Below are 19,327 nucleotides of genomic sequence, written 5' to 3'. Positions count from 1 at the left end.
TCCAATAATTCCATGGCTAGAATTTACACTGAGGAAATTAATATAGCTTTTTATATAATACTAAAAAATGGTAAATCTATATTATCACCTCATATTTGTCAGAATGGCTATTATCAAAAAGATAAGACATAACTGTTGGTAAGAATGTGGAGAAAAGGGAACACTTATGCACTGTTGGTGGGAATATAAATTGGTGCAGACACTATGGAAAACAGTGTGGCGGTTCCTCAAAAAAATTAAAAATAGAAATATCATATGATCTAGAAATTCCATTTCTGGGTATTTATCTGAAGGAAATGAAACACTAACTTGAAAAGGTATCTATACGCTGTGTTCACCGCAGCATTGTTTATAATACCAAGACATGGAAACAACCTAAGTGTCCACTGACACTTAGGATGGATGGATAAATGGATGAATGGATAAAACAAATGGGGCACTTGAGTGGTTCAGTTGGTTAAGCATCTGACTTTGGCTCAGGTCATGATCTCACAGTTTGTGGGTTTGAGCCCTGTGTTGGGCTCTGTGCTGACAGCTCAGAGCTTGGAGCCTGCTTTGGATTCTGTGTCTCCCTCTCTTTCTGACCCTGCCCCGCTCACACTCTGTGTGTGTCTCTCTCTCTCAAAAATAAATAAACATTAAAAAAAATTTAAAGACAAATATAAAACAACAATCATAAATCTATGTAAATAGACACAAAATGTATAAATTAGACATAATTTATGACAATAACAACATAAGGGGGGGAATGAGCTATAAAAGAGAAGAGTTTTTATACATTATTAAAACTAAGCTGGTATTACCTCAAACTTGATTGCTATAAAGGTAAGATATCAATTACAATCTCTAGGGAACTACCAAGAAAAAAAGAAAAAATACAGAAAAAAATGAGAAGAGAATCAAAATGGTATATAGGAAAAAAATAATCACAAAAAAAGGTGGCAATGAAGAAATTATAGGACAAATGAGATTTAAAACATAAAGAAAATAAATGTCAAAAGACAAATAATTTCTTCCTTATCAATAATTATCTGCAGTATAAAATGAATCAATTCTCCAACTGAAGAAATCAACAGAGTGGACATAGAAAACATGATCTAATTTTGTGCTGTCTACAAGACTCAAATAAGATCCAAAGACATGTATAAGTTGAAAGTGAAAGCATGAAAAAAGATATTCCATGCAAATAGTAATCAAAGGAGAGATTGGGTGGTTTTATTAATATCAGACAAAATAGACTTTCAGACAAAAACTGTCACAAAAGACAAAGAGAGACATCATATATTGATAAAAGGGCCAATAAATCAAGAAAATATATTATAAACATAAATGCACCTAAATATATGAATTAAAAATAGAAATAGTTCTATAATAATAGCTGGAGACTTCAATAATGGGTAGAACTAGAGAGGTCAGTAAGGAAAGAGAGAACCTGAACAACACTAATCTCCAACTAAACAAACCAACTAATAATATAGAACATTCTACCCAACAGTCTGCTTTTTCTTAAATGCACAAAGAACATTCTCCATGTTAGACCTCAAAACAACTCTCAACACATTTAAAAAGACTGAAATTATAAAAGCATCTTTTCTAATCACAAAGAAATGAAAGAAACCACTGGCAGAAGGAAAGCTGAAAACATTCACAAATATGTGAAATTTAAAAAACACACTGCTAACAACCAGGAGAAATTATGAGTCAAAGAAGAAATTATCAGTAGAATAATAAAATACCTTGAAATTAATGAAAATGAAAACACAATATACAAAAATTTATGAAATGCAGTGCTCAGAGGGAAATTCATAGTTGTAAAGACCTATATTAAGAAAGAAGGAAGAAGAAATAATTCAAATCAATAACCTGACATTACATTTTAAGGGTCTAAGAAACAAACAAGCTTGCATAAGGAAAGAAATGATAAAGATTAGAGAAGAAATAAATCAAGAAAGAAAAACAGACAAAATTAACAAAGCCAAAAGTTGTTTCATTCATTCAAAGATCAACAAAATTAATCAACAGACTGACCAATAAAAAAAGACACAGGATTCATACAAATATCAGAAATGAAATCAAAGTAAGGACATTACTACAGATGTTACAGAAATACAAAGCATTACAAAAGAATAGTATGATAATTTTACATTAACAAATAAGATAATCTAGATGAGATGGACAAATATCTAGAAAGACACAAACTAACAAAACTGATTAAAAAGGAAGAATGTGAGGTAGGGAGGAAGAGAGAAAGAGAAAGAAAATCTGAACAGACTTCTAACAGGTAAAGAGATTGAGTAAGGAATCAAAAATCTTCCAACAAAGAAGAGCCCACGACCAGAAGACTCCACTGGTGAAGTCTACTCAAACATTTAAAAAAGAATTAACCCCAATCCTTCTCAAATTGTTCCAAACATTAGAAAAGGAGGTAACACTTCCTTAGTTATTCTGAGGCCAACACTACCCTGATACCAAGCCAGACATGGGCATCACAAGAATACTATGTATTAAATCCCTTCTGAATACGGATGCAAAACTCCCAACCAAATAGTAAGCTGACTCTAGCAGCATACTAAAAGTATTGTACATCATGGCCAACTGGGATTTGTCCCATAAATGCAAGGATGGTTCAATGCATAAAAATACACCAGGTAATACACCACCCATGTTAATGGAATGAATCAAAAGAACCCACATGATTGTCTTAATTAATACAGAAAAATGATTTAGCCTAATACCAACAACACATGATAAAAATACTCAACAAACTTGGAATGGAAGGAAACTTCCTCAGTCATTTGTGAAGGGGAGCCTGGGTGGCTCAGGTGGCTGAGTGTCTGACTTTAGCTCAGGTTATGATCTTGCTGTTCCAGATTTCGAGCCCTGTATCAGGCTCTGTGGTGACAGCTCAAAGCCTGTAGCCTGTTTCAGATTCTGTGTCTCCCCATCTCTCTCTCTCTGCCCCTCCCACTCATGCTCTGCCTCTGTCTCTCATAACATTTAAAAAAAAAATTTTAAGTAAACATTAAAAAAAATGTTTTTAAGTCATTTGTGAAAATCCATAGCTAATATTATACTCAATGACGAAAAACTGAATGCCTTCCCCTTAACATCAGAAAGAAGATATGGATGCCTGCTTTTGCTAATTCCATTCAACAACTGATGTTTCTAGCCAGGATAATTAAAAGGCATCCAGAGGGGTAAGGAACAAGTGAAAGTATCTCTCTTCACAGATTACATGATCATGTATATAAAATAAAATATCCTAAAAAATCCATCGAAAAATTATTAGTGTTAATAAACTTGGCAAAATTGCAGAATATAAGAGAAACATATAAAAATCAGTTGTGTATGTACATATAATATGTATATGTATGTATAATGCATATACATTAGCAATGAATGATCCAGAAAAAATTAAGAAAACAATCCCATTCACAATGACATTGAAAACAATAAAATTTTTAGGAACAAATTTAACCAATGAGGTGTAAGGCTTATATCCTGAAAACCATTAAACACTGCTGAAAGAAATAAAAGAAGACCTAAATAAATGGAAAGACATCCCATGTTTATGGATTGGAAGACTTAATATTGTTAAGATGACAATATAACCAAAAGTGATCTAGAGATTCGATATAATCTCTATCAAATTCTCAATGTATTTTTTTGCAGAAATAGAAAAGCCTATTTTAAAATTCACATGGAATCTCAAAGAATTCTGAATTACCAAAACAATCTTGAAAAAGAAAAACAAAGTTGAAGGACTCACTTTCAGATTTCCAAGCTTATCACAGAGCTATAATAATTAACTATATGTATTGTAATCATCCCACAGTGTGGGATAAACATAGGACAGTCATCATACATCAATGAAACAGAATTCAGAGTTCAGAAATAAACTCATACATTCAACTGATTTATGACAAAAGTCCCAAGACCATTAAATGGAGGTAAGAAAAGTCTCAACAAATGATGCTAAGACAAATGGGTATCAAAATGCAAAGAATGATGTCTGACCTTTACTTCACACTATATGCAAAAAATTAACTTAAAATAGACTGAAGACCTACATATAAGAGCTAAAAGTATAAAAGTCTTAGAAGAAAACAGGGGTAAATCTTTATAGCCTTAGATTTGACAATATATTTTTAGAAATGACACCAAAAGCCTGAGCAATAGGAGAGAAAGAATAGATAAATTGAATTTTGGCAAAATTAAAACCTTTTCTGCTTCAAAATACACTATTAAGAGAGTAAAAAGACAAACTACAGAATGGGAGAAAATATTTGAAAATCATGTCTGTCAAGAGTCTAGTATCCAGAGTATATAAAGAATTTTTATCATTCAACAATAAAAATACAAACAACACAATTAAAAATTAGGCACAGGATCTGCATTGACTTTTCTCCAAAGAAGATATACAAAAGGCCCACAAGCACATGAAAACATAAAACATCATTAGTCATTAGGGAAATGCAAATCAAAATCACAGTGAGATTTCACCTCATACTTACTATGGTAGGCATAATTAAAAACAAAAATGGACAGTAACAAATGTTGGCAAGAATGTGGAGAAACTGAAACTCTCATACACTGCTGGTGGGAACATAAAATGGTGCAAGTGGTACAGAAATCAGTTTGGTGGTTCCACAGTAAGTTAAGCTTAGAATTATCATGATCCAGCCATTTCACTCTTAAGCATTTACCCAAAAGGACTGAAAACAAGTATTCAAACAAAACTTGTACATGACTGATCACAGCAGCACTATTCACAATAGTGAAAAGGTAGAAAGAACCCAAATGTCCATCACATGATGAATGGATAAACAAAATATGGTATATGCACACAATGGAATGTTATTCTACCATAAAAAAGAATAAAGTACTCTTACATGCTACAATGTGGATGAACCTAGAAAGCATTATTCTAAATGAAAGAAACCAGACACAAAAGGTCACATATTATTTGATTCCATTTATATGAAATATCCAGAAATATCCAGAATATATGAAATATCCAGAATCAGGGCAGGGGAGATTAGGAGTGACTGCTTCATGGGTACAGGGTTTCCTCTGAGGTGATGAAATTATTTTCGAATGAGACAGAGGTGGAGGATGCACAAAACTGTGGATGTACTAAATGCCACTGAGCTATATATCCACTTTAAATACCTTAAATGAATGAATGAGTGAGTGAAAGAGAGGAGAAAAAAAACCAAAAACAAACAACCAGACTCTTTAAAAGCCTTTCATTTACCACAAAAGAATAATACCTTCCAAACCTGGATGCACAGTTATGTCTATTACATCCCATTATTTCCCAAATACATGATCTTGAGCCTTACCCAATGTTATATGTCTTAAAACATATTATAACCCAGCTGAAACCTGTGAAATCAGCATCTACAAGAGGAATCTACCCTATGTAATTCTTAGTATCAGACAAGTTTAACTACTATGTAGCACAATTATTTTTCTCTGATAAAAATAGATTGATTTAGTTATATTGTGGGTGACAGGTAAGACATTAGTTATAGATCAAATAGAAATGTTAATAATTTATTAAGCAGTATCAACATTTACTTATTTTAATCAATAATATGAATTTCTAAATAATTCCTTCAGGATAAGAGATTTTGAAAATCACCTGAGATTAATGTTGAGTACTCCCACTCAGAGAGGATATGGTTCAAATAAGTAGAAATTTTTGAAAAAGACAGCATTGTCCAATATTAGCAACAAAAATTATCTTGCATTGTTTGTAAAAGTGTAAACTGGTGTAAGTTTGGCAAAATGTATTAAAATTTTAAATGTGCACAATCCTTGATCTATCCATCTCACCAACAGAAATTTAAACCAAGGAGATAATTAGATGAGATGTTTGAGGATATTCATCATAGTACTAATTAAAACAATGAAAACTGGAAACAATCTAAAGGTCTATTAATAGAGGCTTGGGTAAATAATTCACAGTGCACATATACTAGAAAATACTGTGAAGTCATTTAAAAAAGAGAGACTGTCGGACATTCATTCCTCACAGGAATTACAGAATGAAAAGGGCTAAAAAACAGTACATGATTCTCTTTGTATAAACAATCATCCATCCATGAATATAGAAGAGTTTGGAAGGAGAGGTTCTTCAAGATGCTGAACGGTACAGATGGAAGATTTTCAGGAAATTTTTGCTTTTATTTATGTCTCCTAAAAATTTTTTCTACAATGACCATGTACATAGAAAAAAGACAAATGTGTTTTGTGGAAAATGTATGCGAAAGCATGGTGTATTGCAGCTGGGTTTAATTATAATCTGTTAAATACTGAAGACCTGACTGATGCATACACACTTAGTGATGGCCTCTTATCCTTCTAAAGCATACCGTACCTGTTCCAACCATTTCATCTCACAGAATGCTCCTTGTTGCTGCCCATAAATTGGAACTCTATCTTCATGAGGCAGTGATGTCCCTGAGATGCTTTCTGCAGTGTATTTAATGGCATTTGATTTGTCTGCTAAGCTATAAGTTCTGCTGTGTTTTCACAGCAGTGCAAGTGCTCGGCTGTGATGAGTCAGACTCCTGCAGGTGCAGCTGGCTATGGAAGGAGCACACTCAGCAGTCACACATAACCCTTCAAGGAGAATGTGCACAACATTGCCAGAGATGGGCAGATGTACCTTTCTCAGTTTTACAGCATTAGCAAAGAACCCAGGCTTCTCTTCAGGAACAACACAGCTGCTTTTTGCTCATCACCTGGACCCGAACATATTTTCCAGCGTCCTATCATGTCTACTTGTGTGATTCCACGACCGTTTGAAAACTCAGCTGTCCCGTTAGGGTAACATCAATGTCTATTTGGTCAAATATTATTCATTCTTCCAATTCCAAGCCCAGAATAACCTTTCCTTGGAGCCTCCCTTAACATGTTCAGAAAGAGCTGGCTGTCTCTTCTATATCTTACCCTCAACCTTTCACTTATTGTATATTGGTCTCTCTAACCATACTGTGAGAATGGAACCATACATTCATCTTTAAATCACCAGTATGTGGCATAAAACCCTAAATAAAACTTTAATTAATTAAATTTTAAATAAAATTAATTCTTTGTAAAATGTATGGAAATACACCCATTCTGGAAAACTGTTTGACTATTTTTCATAGAACTAAATATGCCCTTACAATATGACCCAAACAGTTACACCATGGACATTTATCCCAGAAAAATGGAAACTTGTGCCTATATAAAAACCTGTACACAATTGATGATAGCAGCTTTATTCTTAGTATCTCCAAATCGGACACAATCCATATACCTTTTAATAGGTGAATGGTTAAGCCAACTATGGTATGTTCATATGATGGGATACCACTCAGCAATAAAAAAGAGTGAATGATTGATAGGCATGACAACTGGGACAGATCTCAAGGAATGAGTGCTGAGTAAAAAAAAGCCAATCTCAAAAGGTTATAGTCTGTACTATTCCATTTATATAATATAATTGAAGCAACAAACTTAAGGACTCCACACAGGAGTCCTGTGGTATTGGAACAGTTCTGTATCTGGTGATGGTAGTTACATAAATCTACAAATGTGGCAAAATTTCACAGACACACACACACACGCACGTGGAGTTTAGGGTTATGATGTGACAGTGGAAGGACACAAAAAGTTGACAAGAAATAGAATAATACTACCAAAGCTAGGCCTTAGAAAGGTTAATCCAGTAGCAGTATCAAGTACTGGAGGGTCGGAGGGGACTGGAACAGAGGCAGGAAGGTGATGCAAAAGATACTATAGAAAGAATTAAGAATTCTAATTCTTACAATTAAGAATTCTAACAATTAACTGGATGTAAGGAGAGAAAAAAGTGTGTAAATTTATAGAAAAAGGTATTAACAGTGGTCATCTCTGCATTTTACGACTGCAGAGATTTCCAGTTTATAATTTTTTTGTATTTGCACTGATGAAGTTTTAAAAATTGTGATAATTACTTTTATATTCAGGAAAAGTCTATTTTCCTAAAAAATGTGAAGTAAATAATTTTAGTTATTGTAAAGCATTTGACTGACTAAAAGTCATTTTATTATTATTTTCTGATATGAAATTTATTGTCAAATTGGTTTCCATACAACACCCAGTGCTCATCCCAACAGGTGCCCTCCTCAATGTCCATCACCCACTTTCCCCTCCCTCCCGTCTCCCATCAACCCTCAGTTTATTCTCAGTTTTTAAAAGTCTCTTATGGTTTGGCTCCCTCCCTCTCTAACTTTTTTTTTCTTCCTTCCCCTCCCCCATGGTCTTCTGTTAAGTTTCTCAGGATCCACATAAGAGTGAAAACATATGGTATATGTCTTTCTCTGTACGTAAAAGTCTTTTTAAAAGACAGCAACAAAGAAAAGATCTCAAACTGATAGTAAAAGATGTTAGCCCAGGTGAGCTGAAGAATGATGATCTTACATGAACACAAAAAGAAGAGCAAATGTGGGGACACAGAATATTGAGACCAGTCTTGGATATACTTGGTGTAAGAAATCCTGGAAGAGGTGCCCAAGAAAGTGTGAAATATATAAAGTACTCAAGGCAGCAGAGACTATTTAAGACAGTTGAGAACTGCAGTCACACAGATACTGAAGTATAGGTGATAATGAAAATTTTAAGTTTTAAGGGAGAAAATGTGGACCATGAAAGAACTCTATAGGAGCCAAATCTTGAGGAATGTTTGTGTTTAGGGCATGACAGAAGGCAAAGAAGAGAGTGCAGTGGTTGTCCCCAAGACAGGGTTGGGGATGGGGAGATGGGAGGTCCCACACACAAGGAAGGAAACAAAGCAGACTCCTCCTCTGACTGTCCCCACCTTCTTTCAGACCCTGCAACCCGACAAACTCCACCCCTAGCTTCTAATGCTCTACTTTCCCCTTCCCTACAACCTACAGCCTTTCCCAAGCATTATTACCAAACAAAACTTTCTTTAGCCCCAATGTGCCTTCCAGATGCTAGCTACCCTTAGATCTCTTCTTAAAAACTTTAAAAAGGCACACTCAGACTGTTTCTGCTTCCTCATTTCCAACCTACAATCTGGTTTCTTTCTATTCCTTTACTTAATAAAGTTTACAAATCATGTCCATGTTGCTAAATTTGTTAAATATTTCTCAATGCTTAAATGGTCTGACCTGCCAGCAGCATTCTGCCTCCAGAAATGCTACCTCCCTTTTGCATCTGTGACCCCATTTTTCCTATGTTTCTTCTCAGCTACACCTTTTCAATCTGTTTACCACCTTCCTCTGTTCTAATCTCTTACATGCTGAGGCTCCCTGGGATCTGTCCCAAAGCTGATCTCTCCTCTTACCTCTGCCCTGTCCCTGAGAATTCCAGTATGTCCACTGTTCCCCACCCTCCTTGACAACTCTAGCCCTCACGATTCTACATTCCATTCTATACTCCAATTATAGAGAATTTTTGTAGTTTTCTTATGTCAAATCCCATCACTTCTTGGTCTTTGTACATTTTTTTTTTTTTTTTTGGCATATAGCCTCTTACATTGAGCTTATCACACTGTATTGCCTAATTACCTGTGGCTCCCACCATACTTTAAACTTCCTGAGAACAAGGACTATATTACATCCTTTTTCCAGATTCTAAAATAGTGCCTGGAACATGAGAAGTGCCTAGTAAATAATTGTTAAATTAAAATAAAATTAAGAAATATACAACTGGTATATATTTTAAAATGTTTAAATGTACTTGTAACCAAAGAAATATAGATTTAAAAAATTTTTATTTTTTTATTTTTTTACTTTAAAAAAAATTTTTTTTTTTTTGGCAACATTTATTTATTTTTGGGACAGAGAGAGACAGAGCATGAACGGGGGAGGGGCAGAGAGAGAGGGAGACACAGAATCGGAAACAGGCTCCAGGCTCTGAGCCGTCAGCCCAGAGCCCGACGCGGGGCTCGAACTCACGGACCGCGAGATCGTGACCTGGCTGAAGTCAGACGCTTAACCGACTGCGCCACCCACGTGCCCCTAAAAAAATTTTTTATGTTCATTTATTTTTGTGACAAAGACAGAGTACAAGTGAGGGAGGGGCAGAGAGAGACAGATAAACAGAATCCGTAGCAGGCTCCAGGCTCTGAGCGCAAAGCCCGACATTGGCCTCGAGCTCACGAACCATGAGATCATGACTTGAGCTGACCATGAGATCATGACTTGAGCTGAAGTCGGATGCTTAACTGACTGAGCCACACAGGCGCCCTCAGAGAAATATAGATTTTAAAAATAAAAGTATTTTCTCCCAGTCAAATTTGTCAACCCCAAATGATACCCACTTTAGTCAAGGATATGAAGAAATGGGCAAAACTACTGTGTTGTAAATAGTAATCATCATGATATAACTAAAGGGCAATTTGGCCACACGTGTGTAACACACAGCACAGGTTCTGACAGAATGGGGATGAAGATAGGCTTTGCCTTATAACTAGTTGTCTGAAGAGCACCTTTAAACTTCAGTTGCCTCATTCCTAAAAGAAATCAGATTTACTAAGAAGTAAATCAACATAATATAGCTGCAATATTGCAGCTTATTAAAATTAATTAACAAAGAGCTCAAACAGCTACCTAAATGTTTTTTTTAGAGTTTGTTTATCTATTTATCTATCATCTATCTATCTATCTATCTATCTATCTATGTAATCTCTACACCCAATGTGGGGTTTGAACCCAGAGATCAAGAGTCGCATGCTCTTGGGGCGCCTGGTTGGCTCACACAGGTGAGCATCTGAATCTTGACTTTGGCTCAGGTCATGATCTCCTGGGTTCGTGGGTTCAAGCTCCGCATTGGGCTCCACAATGGCAGTGCAGAACTTGCTTGGGATTCTCTCTTTCCTCTCTTTGCCCTCCCCCTCATTCTCAAAATAAATAATAAATAAATTTTAAAAAAAAGTTGCATGCTCTTCCGACTGAGCCAGCCAGGTGCCCTTACTTAAATCTATTTTAAAACTAAGTGATGTGCTTCGTAAGAATCTTCCACATAAAATAACTCTGATTAAATTTTCTAAAAAATGGGGATATAATTCATTAATTCATCTCCTATCTACAATTCATTAATTCATTCCACAACTATTTGTTGGGCACAGTATTTAGCACCTGGCTGTGTGTCAGGCACATGCTCTAGTTAGGGGATATAACAGCGAAAGAACTAAGTTCCTGTGGTAAGAGAGATAGCGAATCTGAAAATACATGACACTGTGAGCTACTGACACATGTGGGTAGGGGGGCAAACGCTTCTCTAATCAGGGGACATTTGAGCAGAGACCTAAAATGTGCTAAGGAAAGCTACATAGATGTGTGGGAAAAGAGAGTGCCAGGGAAAGGGGCAGCAAAGGTTCTGCTGCAGGAGCACTTGACAGCAGAGACCAGCATGGCTAAGGAGGAGAAATCAACCAGGAAAGGTGGTAGGAGGTGATGTCTGAAAGGTAAGCTGTACCAGACTCTGCAGAGCTTTGCAGGCCAAGGTAAGGATGTGGCGTTTGTTCCAAGTGTGATGGAGAACCATGGGAAGTTCTGAGCAGGAAAATGGTATCATCATATTTTTACCTGAAGAGGCTTACTCTGGCTGTTTTTGGGAAAAATTGACTAAGAGGGGCAAGAGTGAAAATAGGAAGGCTACTTAGAGGTCACTGTAATGTATGATTGAGAGACAGTGGCAGTCATATTCAGGACATATTTCAGAGGTAGTACTGTCAGGATTCCAATTCTAAGAACCTAACTCAAAGATTTCACTATTGCTATTCAAAAACATTTATATATGCAAGGATACACAACATAGGCTGCCACAACTTAATACAAGTTGATCGACTTAATAAACTCTGGTATAGCCATAAAGCTAGAAGGGAGGTAGTCATTTAGATGTGATGATGTTGAACACATAATGACATGGAAAAATGTTCATACTATGTATGTTAAGTGAAAATAACTGGTTACAAAACAAAGTATTGAATATTAATCCATTTTGTCTAAATAAAATGGATAGAAAAAAGAAGGTTATAATACAAGCATGTTAGCAAAACACCTCTCGGGACTATGAAATCACACATTTGCAACTTTTCTTCTTTGAGCTTACTGTATTTTTCAAATTTTCTGTAATAATTATGTATTACTTCTATGGGAAGAAATGATTTTTAAAATACTGAGAACAGGGGCGCCTGGGTGGCTCAGACAATTAAGCGTCCGACTTCAGCTCAGGTCATGATCTCACGGTTCATGAGTTTGAGCCCCGCATCGGGCTCTGTGCTGCCAGCTCAGAGCCTGAAGCCTGCTTCAGATTCTGTCTCCCTCTCTCTCTGCCCTTCCCCCGCTCGTACTCTGTCTCCGTATCAAAAATAAATAAACGTTAAAAAAAAAAAACAAAACACTGAGAACATTTTCAACAAATAAGATTACTATAGAATAACCATTTGAGTTTATTAATGGTTTTCTTTGTTACTTACCATTACTTTTCGCAAAGTGTATCTTTTAGATCGAATGTCATCCATTAGCATCTCATACGGGGTGAGCTGATATTCAATGGGCAAAGGGTTGTACTGCCGCTCTTGGACCTTCTTAAGTTTTACTCCATTCCGCAAATCCCTCATCACCTGTACCCAGAATCGAGCCTAAAAGAATCAAGGGTAGAGAGATGTCCATGAATAAATTTACTAGTTCCCTCTAAGTAGCTACAGTCATACAGAAAAAATGAAGAGCTTGGCTTGCAAAACATTGAGTAGACCGAACAAAACTGATTTTTAAAACTAGATTTTATAATACTAAGTAAAAAGCCAGTAGAGAATCACGAGCTCTAAGTTCTGAGGCACCTGGGTATAAACCCTAACTCATTCACTGTGAAAGGCTCTATTAATGGCCTCAGTTCTTCACGCCTCTTGTGTCTACACCCTGTTATGTGATTTTGCTCACTGAAGAGTATATTTCCCACACTCTAACATTGGTTTTGGCTTTACGATTTGCTTGGCCACTGGAAGGAATAGTAGTGGATGTGATGTAACCAAAGTCTGCAAAAGCAAATGCATAATGGGTTTGTGCTTCTATTGCCATGAGAACATTATGCCTGGACTAGCATGATTGTCCAGGAGAAGAATGACACACACATAACTGATCTGTACGCTCATGAGCTAAATAAATGTACTACTTTATGCGACTGTGATTCTGTAGTGGCTGGTTAGGCGGCATTACTGTGACCACAGCTAAATGATACAATCACCTATTAGCTATCTGACATCCAGCAAGTTGTTTCACCTCTCTGACCCCTGGCTTCCTCACCAATAAAAGATAATGGTACTTCATAACTTGCTGAGATGGTCATATATTATGTGGAAAATGGCCATAATTTTTATGTTATTACTATCTTTGCACAAATTACATAATATTGGCCTTCTTATCAACAAATAATGGTAAACTGATTTGCTAGGCCTTCAAGAAAATGAGATATAAATGAAGTACTTACAATAATATAAGACATACTAAATATGTATATTATTATTATAAGTTAATCCTTTTATTTTCCTGCCTATAAGCTAAGGTGTCATAGTCTCTACTTCAGTGAAAAGTAAATCAATATGATATTTAACTGAAACACTGTGGTTTGTTAAAATTAATAAGTAGTTCATATTTATTACTTAAACATATTTATTAAAAACCATGTGATATATTTCATAAGAATTATCTGTATAAAATAACTGATTAAATTTCTCAAAAGTGGAATTTATGATTTTTTAAAAAATGTATACCATTTCTTATTCCAAATAAGATTCGAGGTACTTAATATTGTGGTATATCCATTAGAACACCTTCTAAAATATTCCTATTTTAAACAGATCCTTAGAGGGGCGCCTGGGTGGCGCAGTCGGTTAAGCGTCCGACTTCAGCCAGGTCACGATCTCGCGGTCCGTGAGTTCGAGCCCCGCGTCAGGCTCTGGGCTGATGGCTCAGAGCCTGGAGCCTGTTTCCGATTCTGTGTCTCCCTCTCTCTCTGCCCCTCCCCCGTTCATGCTCTGTCTCTCTCTGTCCCAAAAATAAATAAACGTTGGGAAAAAAAATTAAAAAAAAAACAAACAGATCCTTAGATTCTGCCATTAAAGATATTCTAATACAATATCCCTAAAATATTCAGATATCTCTTTTGAGAATGTTCTTGTCCCAATTTCTCTTTTTCTTTTTTTTTTTTTTTTTAAATTTTTTTAACGTTTATTTATTTTTGTGACAGAGAGAGAGCATGAACAGGGGAGGAGCAGAGAGAGAGGGAGACACAGAATCTGAAACAGGCTCCAGGCTCTGAGCTGTCAGCACAGAGCCCGACGCGGGGCTCGAACTCACGGACCGTGAGATCACGACCTGAGCCGAAGTCGGACGCTTAACCGACCAAGCCACCCAGGCGCCCCCCAATTTCTCTTTTTCTTATACGCATTCCTTTTAAGATCCAGTTCAAATATCATCTCATCTTTTAAAATGCTATCTCTTCTCTTGACTGCCCAGGGCTTTAAGAAAACTTGACATATGTGAAATTTTGAGTACTTAAAACAGATAAATTAGGGGATGATTACTCATATTAGAAGATTTTGCTATAATTTATGAAAGGATTCAAACAGACTTTTTATATAGCCAGTTCTTTATATATTATTGTTTGGCAAAAATTTTCAGAAATTTAATTCAGAGATAAAAGTCACAGTAAAATAATGCACGACTGTCACTGTATGTACTCCCAGAGATTCAGTCATTCACATATTCCATCAGAGAGATCCTGAGATGCTACCATCAAAGATACTCTAATTCTCCTTCATTCTTTCATTTCATTCTAATCTTTCTAAATAATTCATTTTAATGGTCTTATAAGAGAGCAGCTGGTGATCTAGGCAAATGGAACTCCCTTTGGAGTTAGTGCATCTCTCGTCAGTGATCCTACCAGTTTTTAAATGAGGCTGCCCTACGGCAATAAGTTAAGTTTTTAGTTCAAGTTTAAACTAGCTGTTTGCTAAATTCTGACCACCTGGAGTTATTTATCTGGCTTCCACGTCTAAAAAAACAAATTTTAAAATTTATTAGTCAAGATAAAATACACCTGAAATAAGGCTATTAGAGTATTCTACACAAAGGAAACTTAATAAACAATACTATTCTAAAATGATCATACCCATTTACAAGACATTACAGGCTACTTATTTTTTAACCTTAATCTTAAATGTTCTAGATTAATATCATTCCAAATATCTCAGTGAAGATATCAATAAATTATGAATATTTATATCCATACATCAATACATGTGGATCCATACAATGGATTGGAATACTACTAGTAATAAAAACAACAAACTATCGGGGCATCTGGGTGGCTCAGTCGGTTAAGTGTCCGACTTAGGCTCAAGTCATGATCTCGTGGTTCGTGAGTTCGAGCCCCGCGTCGGGCTCTGTGCTGACAGCACGGAGCCTAAAGCCTGCTTCAGATTCTGTGTCCCCCTCTCTCTCTACCCCTCCCTCACTCATGGTCTGTCTGTCTGTCTTGTCTCTCTCTCAAAAATAAACATTAAAAAAATGAAAAAACAACAACAAACTATTGATAGAGGCAACAACATGGATGAAATCTCAAAAGAATTATGCTGAGTGGAAGAAGCCAAGCAAAAAACAGTACATACTATATGATTACATTTTTGCAAAATTTTAGAAAATGCAAACTAATCTATAGTGAGAGAAAGCAGATCATGGATTGCTTTCCCATGAGTTCCTCCCAGATCATGAGGAGAAAGGAAGCAGGATTACAAAGGGGTATGAGGAAACTATGGGGGTTAATGGATGGGCTCACGATTTTGATTATGATGATGGTTTCATGGGTATGTATGTATGTGTGTATATGTCAAAACTTATCAAATTATGCCTTTTAAATATGTGTAACTTATTGCATGCTGATTATACTTTAATAAAGGTGTTAAAAAAGAATATGGCAAACAAAGTCTAATATGGTCAAAAGCAATTTGTTCATATCCCCCAAATATTCCTAGTCCCTCATTTAATGATATCATTTTTTTTAACGTTTTATTTATTTTTGAGACAGAGAGAGACAGAGCATGAATGGGGGAGGGGCAGAGAGAGAGGGAGACACAGAATCAGAAGCAGGCTCCAGGCTCTGAGCCATCAGCCCAGAGCCCGACGCGGGGCTCGAACTCACGGACCGTGAGATCGTGACCTGAGCTGAAGTCAGCCGCTTAACTGACTGAGCCACCCAGGCGCCCCTAATGATATCATTTTTTAACCAATATCCTTAACCTGAAAATTCAGAATCCTAAAATGTGCCTTCCCACTGATGCCTGAACATACCTCAGTCTAATTTCATGACAATGACTCAGCCCCAAGGCTGTCATGCCTACCCAACTCTAAGTCATACATGAGGGCAGGGACTCTTGGTTTTACTAGGGTCTAGTACCATGCCAGAAAAATAGTGGCTACTCAAACTGTATTGCATAAATACACTGTAATCATCTGTGCTAGAAATCTGTCTTCTGTTTTATGCAGGCAGAGATCCTATAATAATACAGGAATGAATAATTCTGCATCTCAGAACCCTAATACAGTAACTATTCATCGGATAAATGAATGCACAACACTGTAGTTTCACACCTTATCCTGAAACAGAGGTTAAACTCTGACTTACAAGAGTATGCTAAGGCATTAATATAATCAGGAAGGTCAGTATTTTATTTATTTTTTTTTCAACGTTTATTTATTTTTGGGACAGAGAGAGACAGAGCATGAACGGGGGAGGGGCAGAGAGAGAGGGAGACACAGAATGGGAAACAGGCTCCAGGCTCTGAGCCATCAGCCCAGAGCCCGACGCGGGGCTCGAACTCACGGACCGCGAGATTGTGACCTGGCTGAAGTCGGACGCTTAACTGACTGCGCCACCCAGGCGCCCCAGGAAGGTCAGTATTTTAAAACATCAATTTTATCAGAAGGGACATTGGGGTAGTTCTAATAAAATCAGTTAGTTTTGTAAAATGGGGAAGATATTTCCTCAAATGTAAGACTAAGCACATTCAAATTCATATAATATCAATTCGTATTACAGTCCTTAGTAACAAGCATTTTAGAAATCATCACACTCTGTCTTCAACACTAAGCAAAACAGTGAATATCCAACTACCTTACCCAGTCAGCATTTTTCAGGTCTTCCAGGTCTGTGTTAGATTCATCACTCTTTTCCATTTCTTGAATCTTCTTAAGATTCTATCAATTAAAATAAAAAGAAAACATTTAGGTATAAAAATTTCATTATGCTACCTTCTCAAATGAAAATTTCTAACAGATATCTTCAGATAAAGTCTATATAGAAGCATTATTGAAGCAGATAGTACAGAATCTACTCCCCTATACATTTCAGTCAATGGTAAACTACAATAGATACAGTACTACAGAGAGATGGGCTGAGATTGTTCCTTCTAATTTCCTTCTAGGCCTTGCAGCTAAACCTTTGTCACAATATTAACTCACACCACTAAAATGTATTGACATTGCCTTTTCCCCCAATGCCCTTATTCAATCCACCATCAAATCTCACAGATATTATTTCCTCCATATAACCTAAGCCCTCTTCTTTTTATCTCCACTGCAGATGCCTTAATCCAAACACTAATTTTTGCTGACTTCTGATGTGGTCTGGCCCCAGATGTTCTCCTCTCCTCACCCCCATGCCTGGTCTCATTTATTCTTATTTCTGCTCTTCTTTCAGATATCAGGCTCAACAGAACCATCAATTCTTCAGGAAAGCCTTCCCTTCCCCTCAATTAAGTCAAATCTTCCTACTATACAGTGGCATATAGCACCATCCACCTTTCCTCTGTAGCCCTTGTTACACTGTAGTTTTACATTTGTTTGTACCTTCCCTCTAGGTTTCATGAGGCAAAATTCCATTCTCAGGGGCTAATATATATAGCATTGGCACTTTTTATACTCAATATATATTTGTCAAATAATTTCATGAGTAAATTTCAATATATAAAATGCTTTTTATTTATTTATTATTTGGTAATGTATATATTGCAAAAACGATTACTGCAATAAGGGTAGTTACCACCTCCACCGCCTCCTATAATTACCTTTTTGTGTACGTGGTGAGAACACTTCAGATCTACTCTTGAAACTTTCAAGCATGTAAGGCAATATTGTTAACTACAGTCAACATGCTGTATATTAGATCTCCAGAACTTATTCATCTTAAAACTGCAAGTTTGTACACTTTTCAATTTTTAATTTATTTGAATGCTGTTGACACACAATGCCCCACCCTTTGAAACTGCATGAATCCAACATTTGCAATTTTAAGAAAATCATGATAACTAAAACATCTACTCAGCTATTAATTACTAATCTGTGTTATACCATTCCTACTTACAACAAATCAATTCTTGTATATTTTATAATTTGTTGAGTTTATTTGCCTGAATGCTTGTGGACTGAGTTTAAAGTACCTTATGAAACTTAGTTTATTTTATATGAAAATACTTAATAGAAAACATTTCTAAACCATTTATTTTTTGCTTCTCAACATCTCAGATTGACCATCTGCAAAATGAGAATAACATCACCTGCTTTTTTTGTACTTAATGTATAGGAGTATTAATATAAAAAGAATAAAATTACTCTGAACACTTGAAGAAAATGTGGTATAAATAACGTACTCTCTTGCTAGGAAAGACATTTGGGGGATGAGGGAAGTACTTCTTGGCTGCAACAGGGTATGGGGAAATAATAATATCAGCTAACAAGTGCTAAGGCTTCAAGCAACCATCACTTAACCCCAAGCACAACCCCTGTTATGGCTGGGCTCACAACTGAGGCTCACAAAAGCTAAGTGACATGGCTGGGGTCTCCCCACAGGCAGGACAGAGAGCTAAGTAGGTAGAAGTGGCATCAGGGTCTCAGACAGGAGATAAGATGTGTGGAAGGGACACCAGATAATGAGAAGAATGGCCCTGTTGGGAATCTAAGTGTCCTGATACTGCTTCCCAATGACTTAGATAAGCCTTAGAAAAAAGCTGGATAAAGTTCTACATTACTTTTGCTAAAATTAGTATTTATGAACTGCTAACACACAAGGAAAAAGAAGACTTTACGACTTGTAACTGGGCTTTGCAGATAATTGGGTACTTAATATCTAGTGTAACATTGTGTCAAAATCTGAGTAATAATCATTACTAAATTAGGACCCTCCATTTTCTGTGTTTAATGACACAACAGATGTCCTGGTACATGCAATTTTTCTGATATTTAAAATACCCCCCCCTTTTTTTTGC

The 19,327-nt window shown here is 36.3% G+C and overlaps 1 protein-coding gene across 6 annotated transcripts in view; it reads right to left on the bottom strand.

Annotated features, from left to right (window-relative positions):
• SPIRE1 (spire type actin nucleation factor 1) overlaps positions 1-19,327 on the bottom strand; it is a 209,775-nt gene that overhangs the window by 59,192 nt on the left and 131,256 nt on the right. For all 6 annotated transcript variants that reach the window (XM_047827151.1, XM_047827152.1, XM_047827156.1 and 3 more), the window contains exons 5-6: positions 17,184-17,261; positions 12,485-12,649 (exon numbers count right to left, since the gene is read on the bottom strand). In XM_047827151.1, coding sequence (XP_047683107.1) covers positions 12,485-12,649; positions 17,184-17,261 — 243 coding nt within the window. The remainder of the gene's footprint in view (positions 1-12,484; positions 12,650-17,183; positions 17,262-19,327) is intronic.

This window comes from Prionailurus viverrinus, chromosome D3 (genome assembly GCF_022837055.1).
Source record: "Prionailurus viverrinus isolate Anna chromosome D3, UM_Priviv_1.0, whole genome shotgun sequence".
NCBI classification, from domain to species: Eukaryota; Metazoa; Chordata; class Mammalia; order Carnivora; family Felidae; genus Prionailurus; species Prionailurus viverrinus.
Note: the sequence above shows the minus strand (reverse complement) of the source record. Positions and strands in the feature narration are given on the sequence as shown.